General features: G+C 35.8%; 1 protein-coding gene across 1 annotated transcript in view; it reads right to left on the bottom strand.

Moving 5' to 3' along the window:
* Positions 1-9,030, bottom strand: part of LOC136032027 (putative fatty acyl-CoA reductase CG5065) — a gene marked incomplete at its 3' end in the record, with an annotated part of 82,337 nt that overhangs the window by 33,427 nt on the left and 39,880 nt on the right. Inside the window, 1 exon segment of the mRNA XM_065712113.1 lies at positions 7,142-7,320. Coding sequence (XP_065568185.1) covers positions 7,142-7,320 — 179 coding nt within the window.

Here is a 9,030-nt window from a genome sequence, read left to right as displayed (position 1 = left end):
TATGTGTGTGTGTGTGTCTATGTGTGTGTGTGTGTGTCTATGTGTGTGTTTGCCTAAGTGTGTGTGTGTGTGTGTCTATGTGTGTTAGCTCTGTTAGCTTAGACACACACACACACATAGACACACACACACACAGACACACACACACACATAGACACACACACACACACACATAGACACACACACACACACATAGACAACGCACACACATATAGACACACACACACACACACACATAGACACACACACACACATAGACACACACATACACACATAGACACACACACACACACAGACACACACACACATAGACACACACACACACACATAGACACACATACACACATAGACACACACACACATAGACACACACACACACATAGACACACACACACACACACATAGACACGCACACACACATAGACACCCACACACATAGACACACACACACACATAGACACGCACACACACATAGAAACACACACACACACATAGACACACACACATAAACACACACACACACACACACACACATAGACACACACACACACACACACACATAGACACACACACTCACATAGACACACACATACATAGACACACACACACACACACAAACACACACACACACATAGACACACACACACACATAGAGACACAAACACACACACACATAGACACAGACACACACATAGACACACACACACATAGACACACACAAACATAGACACACACACACACACACATAGACACACACACACATATAGACACAGACACACACACATAGACACACACACACACACATACATAGACACACACACATACAAAGACACAAACACACACATAGACACACACAAAAATAGACACACACACACACACACAAACACACACACACACATAGACACACACACACACATAGACACACACACACACACACACACATAGACACATACACACACATAGACACACACACACATAGACACACACACACACACACAGAGACACACACACACATAGACACACACACACTCATGGACACACATACACACATAGACACACACACACACACACATAGACACACACACACACCCACATAGACACACACATACACATAGACACACACACACAAATAGACACACACACATATAGACACATACACACACATAGACACAAACACACAAACATAGACACACACACACACACACACATAGACACACATACACACATAGACACACACACCCACATAGACACACACACACACACACCTAGACACACACACACACATAGACACACACACATAGACACACAAACACACACACATAGACACACACACACACACACATAGACACACACACACACACACATAGACACACACACACACACATAGACACAGACACACACACATAGACACACACACATGGACACAAACACACTAAGACACAAACACACACACATAGACACACACACACACACATAGACACACAAACAATCATAGACACACACACACACATAGACACACACGAACACACCTAGACACACACACACACACACATAGACACACACACACATAGACACACACACACACACATAGACACACAAATACACACATAGACACAAACACACACATAGACACAGACACACACACATAGACACACGCACATAGACACAAACACACTAAGACACACACACACACATGGACACGCACACACACATAGACAAACACACACACATATACACACACACATACATAGACACACACACACACATAGACACACATACACACACATAGACACACACAAACACACAAACACTTAGACACACACACACACACACATAGACACACACACACACACATAGACACAAACACACACACATAGACACACACACACATAGACACACACACACACATAGACACACACACATATAGACACACACACACATAGACACACACACTCAGAGAAACACACACACACACATAGACACACACATAGACACACACACACACACACATAGACACACGCACAAACATAGACACACACACACACACATAGACACACGCACACACATAGACACACACACACACATAGACACACACACACACATAGACACACACATACAAAGACACACACACACACATAGACACACAAACACACACACACACACACATAGAAACACACACATAGAGACAAACACACACACATAGACACACACAAACACACATAGACACACACACACACACACACATACACACACACATAGACACACACAAACACACATAGACACACACACGAACATACACACAAACAAATACAACGTAGAGACAATAGGGAAAATTTTTATTTTTTTTTCAAGACAGTGGAAATTATTTCTGTAGATATTTCGGCCCTATGTCCAAGGGCCGTCTTTTGATGGAATCAATTTGATGTAAGTTCTTTTATATATATATATATATATATATATATATATATATATATATATATATATATATATATATATATATATATATATATATATATATATATATATATATATATATATATATATATATATATATATATATATATATATATATATATATATATATATATATATATATATATAGTTTCTCTCTTATTCTTGTATTGTGCTGAAGACGGCCCTTGGACATAGGGCCGAAATATCTACAGAAATAATTTTCACTGTCTTGAAGAGTCCTGGTTGAACTTCGTTGAAGTAAGGATGCTAGGGCTATTTTTAAAAAAGGTTTTAAAAAGTGTTTTTAATTATTCAGTTTTAATCCTCACAATTTGGTGTAAGTTCTTTTATATATATATATATATAGTTTCTCTCTTATTCTTGTATTGTGACGAAGACGGCCCCTGGACATAGGGCCGAAATATCTACAGAAATAATTTCCACTGTCTTGAAAAAATTTTTCCCTATTGTCTCTACGTTGTATTTGTTTGTTACGGAAAGGCAGTGTGGTCTTCGTCTCTATTTTCGAACATAGACACACACACACACATATAGACACACACACACATAGACGCACACACACAGACACTAATAGACACACAAACACACATAGACACACACACACACATAGACATACACACACACACATAGACGCACACACACACATAGACACACACACACACATAGACACAAACACACACACACACATAGACACACACACACACACACACACGTAGACACATACACACACAGAGACACACACACACATAGACACACACACACACATATAGACACACACACACACAGATAGACACACACACACACATAGACACACACACACGCACATAGACACAGACAAACATAGACACACACACACACACATAGACACACACACTCACATAGACACACACACACACATAGACACACACACAAACGCATAGACACACACACATAGACACACACACACATAGACACACACAAACATAGACAAACACACACACAGAAACACAAACATATAGACACAGACACAGACACACACACATAGACACTAACACACACAGACACACACACCCATAGACACACACACACAAAAACGCACACACATGCATATACGCATACACACATAAACACACACATGCTTATACGCATACACACACACAAACACAAACACGCACATACATGCAAATACGTACACACACATACACATGCATATACGCATACACACACACACAAACAAACACGCACACAAACACATACACAAACACACACACAGGCACAGACAAGCAAACACACACACACACACAAACACGCACACACATGCACATACGCATACACACACATAAACACACACACACACTTTTTTTCTTCTTTTTTGTCGTTTGTAATTTTTTTTCAGTTGAGAAAAGCTCCGGATGTGGGGCTGAAATATTCGGATTATTCTTATTTTTTTATTAAAGTGTAGTTTTGTTCTTTGTATTTTATTTTTTGTTCACGGCTTTGTCGAAATTAAAACCTGTTTTCTCTTTCCTTAATTTTTTAGTATTTTTATTTTGTAAAAACAATCTTTGATTCTTTAGGATAAATTTTGGATCCTGTAAAAATAATTTGTGATTGCTAAGGATGTATTTTCATTTCATTAGAATTATTTTTTGTTTTGTAATAAATATTTTGTGTTTTGCAAGAAAAATGTCAGATCTTGTAGAATATATTTTTGTTCTGAAATAATTACTTTTTCTTCGGTAAAAAGTGTTTTTTTTTTATTTTGTAACAATTATTTTGTATATTTTCAACAAGTATTTTGTATTTTTTAATAGCAGTTTGTGATTGTTGATATCAGAGATTATAATCTCTGATATGTTAGGATGTATTTTTGTTTTGTAATTATTATTTTCTCTTTTGTATGAATAAATTGCATATTGTTAGAAGAATTCGTCATTATTTGGATGTATTTTTGTTTTGTAAGAAGGATTTTTTGTTTTGTAACAAGTATTTTGCACTTTATAAGAACAGTTTGTGATTGTTTGTAGGATTATTATGGTTTTTCAAGAATTATTTTTTGTTTAATAAGAGGTGTGTTCCCCAGGGAGAACCTCCAACAGGTACGACTCTAGTTCGGCATTGTGGAGGGAAATGCATGCACGGAGAGGTGTAGCATTAATGGGAGACAGTAACAACGGCATTCAAAGGGGTAAAATTAACCTTGACTGGGCTGCCCACTTAATTGGACAATCTGTCTTGGCTTTTTTCTACAATTGGCCATGACTTTGACTTTTCCCACAACTATTTCTTAAGATGTATTTTCCTTTTCTAAGAATTATTTTTAGCTATATAAGAAGTATTTTTTGTTTTGTAGGAAGAATTTTGTATTTTATAAGAGCAATCTCTGATTTTTTAGGATGTATATTTATGAGTAAGAATTCTTTTTTCTTTTGTAAGAAGCTTTTATTTTGTATTTTGTAAGATGAATTTGTCATGGTCTAGGAATTTTTTTGTAAGAAGTATTTTTTGTTCTGAAATAAGAGTTTGTGGTATCTCAGGATGTATTTTTGTTTTGTAAGAATTGTTTTTTGCTTTGTAAGAAGTATTTTATATTTTTAGGATTAGTTTGTGATAGTTTATGATGTACTTTCCTTTTGTAGCAATTGGTTTTTTGTTTTTAAGAAGTATTTTTTGTTGTGTTATAAGAATATGTGATTTCTTAGGATGTATTTTAGTTTTGTAAGAATTATTTTTTGTAGACTAATATATGTAAAATGAATTCGTGATCTTGTAGGATGTATTGTTTTTTATGAATTATTTTTTGTTTTTTAAGGAGTTTTTTCTTGTAAAAAGTATTTTGAATTTTTTAAGAACATTTTTTTATTGTTTAGGAATTAATTTCGTTTTGTAAGAATTATATTTTGCATTGTAAGAAGATTATTTTGTTAACAATTTTTTTTTTGTAACAACAATATCTGATTTGTTGTAATGAATTTTTGTTTTGTAATCATTATTTTCTGTTTGGAAGAAGTATTTTTTATATTGTAAGAAAAAATTTTGATTTATTAGGATATATTTTGTTTTTTAACAGTTATTTTTTTGTAATCAGTATTTTTTATTTTGTAACAAGTTTTTTTTTTGGAAGAACTTTTTGGGATTTCTTAGGAAATTCCACACCCACTAAAACCAAGAACTCCTTAGATATATAGGGAGATCATTTGCATTTGAAGTTGAATTCCAAATTACTTCTTCTTTCAAAGATAGACAAGATTGTGTAAGTTCCCATTTAGCCAATTTCATCCATAAGATTACAAATATTTTACAAAATTTTTCTGAGAGCATATGCTTCTCATAAATATTATAAAACTTTTAAAATACCTTAGTTGGCAAGATATGGTATGTAAAACACATTAATACACATAACTTATACACAAGATAGCAAGACAGAATAATATACTACACACATGATATTAGTTACATGGCATACAAAGAGCGACAAGCCCTCATTAAGGGGTAGGCCATGACACGTAAAACGGTATCTTGCAAATGCGACGACAAAAAATTATTAAATCATCAATTTATAGAAATAAAGAACAATTATTTGATTATGGAAATTACTATTTTAAAATCCTTCAATGTTTATACAAATCCATAGATCTTTAATCCAGTAGCCTTAGGTAAATATCTCCATGGTAAAAAAAACAACCTTGCATCGGCATGATCAAATTGTTTTCGACGAGTAGAAACAGGTTCTAGCATATTTTATGCTGTTCTACATCAATGTGAAGAGCCTCTTCCGAAATATTTTGCCTATTAAATTAACATATTTGACCCATAATTATGTCAAAATATGTTGACCCTTTTCAAAAATGGAAATTTGGATAAGTCAGGGACATATAAAAAGAATATCGTAGTTGCCCGCTATTTTTTCTCACCAGCCTTACTTTTTTACTCAGCCTTCTGGCCGTCTAATCCTGTGTCTTGTCATTCCTATATTTCCCAACTCCTGATTTTGGCCTTACATCATCCACAAAGTAGTCGTTATAACCTATTGTTTGAACAATTTGTCCTGTTTAAATTCTTCGAATGTAAAAAATCTCCAGCAATATAGTTGAAAACTTTTATTCACTTCTCTTGGGAATTAAAAAATGCAAATATCCTAGAGCTGCTAAATGACACTGATCACAACTATCTCAGACACCTTTAATCTATTTCTATTTCAACTGAATACTATTACTACTACTCTACCTACTGCCACTACTACTAAAGACTCACTGTATTATCGGACTACCTGAGGCCTACCTAGCAATGTCAGCTTCTCCTCAATCTTGAACCATTCAAAGGCTCTCTCTTTACACCCGCCCAGGAAGCTCCAGTTTCTTTTAGATCTTTACATGCGACATATTGTCATCCCAGCAGAGGATGAGCTTCTTTTCCTTTAGCGCTTGACAGTAGGCCAAAAAGAACGATCTTTGGCAATATGTAATCCTTCATCTGTGTTACTTGTCATAGCCTTTTCAGTGTTTCTTTCATTATAGCACTAGAAAACAGAATTGAATCACAGTTTTTGTACAGCTTACTGATTGAAATGCAGTAAGCTGTCCGATATCCGACCAACCGGAAATGGTCTATGTTTTAGAACCATATCCGATTGTTGTACCAAAATATCGGCAAATAACTAATATAGAGAATCATGTAAAATACAAACTGTATAGATGGGAGTAATAGAGGAACAATCAACCTTTTTGTAATAGAATTTGCAGCCTGATCATCCTGCCAATCAAGCATGGATATTAAGTCGTCAACATCACAGAGAGGCTCATAAATTGTTTCATCTAACTCTGATCGTATGGCATTTACATAAGCAGTTGAAACATGTATCAAGACCTGAAACGATTTTCCATGTAAGTATAACCGGAAAGCAATGTGTCGGCAGAAACCCATGCCAAACACAAAATGTAAAAATATACATAAACATAAGAATAAAATAAATAATAATTGACAATAATACAAATGTACACGTTGTACATAATGGAACAAAAATCCAAATCAGAATCGGTATTGATTCTGAGTTCAAAGTGAACACACCTGGATTAAATTGAATATTTTATGAACTTATTAATTCAGTAAGCCCTTTTTAGCTCAAGAATTGTGAACTATTTCAACACTTGGCTATAAGCTTTCATCGAATGAAAACTAGTTCATTATAATTCAAGATTTCGCAATAAATGGTTAAGGATAAAGTGACGTTTAACCTTGACCTGCATAACAGGATTATCAAAAGAACTATTTGTCCCTGAACTGTAGAAAAAAATTATTGAGTTATTATAATCCAATTATTTGAACCGGTTAGCGAGAATCATTTTATTTTACCAGTAAGCAGGCAGAAGAGATTTCAATCTCTTCTTTCTCTGTGCCTGTTACCAGTAGCGACGACAATCCTGTCCTTGTTCGTTCGCCATTGCTGAATTCTGTACAGAGCAAATTGCTAATTGGCGCACAGGATGTCGTGATTAAAAGACATGGAGTGGAGTTTTTTTTACTATAATTCAGTCAAGGTGGCAAAAACGTTATTGTGGCAGCTTTGTACGGGTCATGAGGATTGCCCTATTCGGAAGGGAAATAATGCACTGGTTAGCCATTTCAGCGACATAATTACTCTATTGAAATCTCTTCACGAGACTGACACTGCTGTTCCGACATTCGTCATAACGCTTCCTATGGATGTTTAGTGCTAGATTTACACGCAACCGTTATCGTCTCAAAGGTGCCGGACGCCTTATCTGAACCTCTTAAGCAAAAAGCTGCTATAGACCAAATTACTGGACATGAATTCATACGTAGCGTAAAACCCACTTGTCAATGACAAGTGCTATATCAATATGGACAAGTCTGCTACGGAGGACCTCTGCTCGTCAATAAAGAATGTAATCTCCGGTACTACAACAAAAGTGGTTTCAAAGCGGTTTTTCGCTATATCACTTAATATTCCTACCGACGTTGACATTACGGTACTCGGAAGCCAACACGGTACCAAAGATGCTAAAAGACTGGTCCTATTTAAGTCTGTGAAACTCGAATTTTTGGATTCTTTTGTTCAATCTACGTTTTTCAAGCATGGCCTCAGGGTGGGCTATGAAATTTTTCCTGTTTACGAGTTTAAGGACCTACCCAAATGCTGTGTTAAATGCCGATCGCTAGACTATCTGCAGAACTCCTGTCCCAGCGTTCTCTCGAAATGTGCTCGCTGTGGAGGGCCACACATATCAACAAAAGATGAGCCATGCATTGCCGATCCCAACTGCGCAAATTGCAGCCAGAAACACCCTTCCTATAGCTTTTCGTATCCTGTTATAAAGAATCGGATAAAGTGCCATTCCACCTTTCAACCATGAGTGCATCAGTCTCATTTATTTCGTTTAATATAAATGGCACCAAAGATAAGGATTTTATTATTGATGAGTTGTACGGTTCTTACGATCTGGTATGTCTCCAGGAGCATTGTATTTTATCGGATTAACGATGTTTCTCAACTACTAAGGTTCTTGCGTCGGTCTTGTAGTGTGCTGCTTCATCTGGGTTCAAATCTTCTCACTG

The sequence above is a fragment of the Artemia franciscana genome, chromosome 10, assembly GCF_032884065.1.
Source record: "Artemia franciscana chromosome 10, ASM3288406v1, whole genome shotgun sequence".
NCBI classification, from domain to species: domain Eukaryota; kingdom Metazoa; phylum Arthropoda; class Branchiopoda; order Anostraca; family Artemiidae; genus Artemia; species Artemia franciscana.
This window is presented reverse-complemented; position numbering and strand designations above follow the sequence as displayed.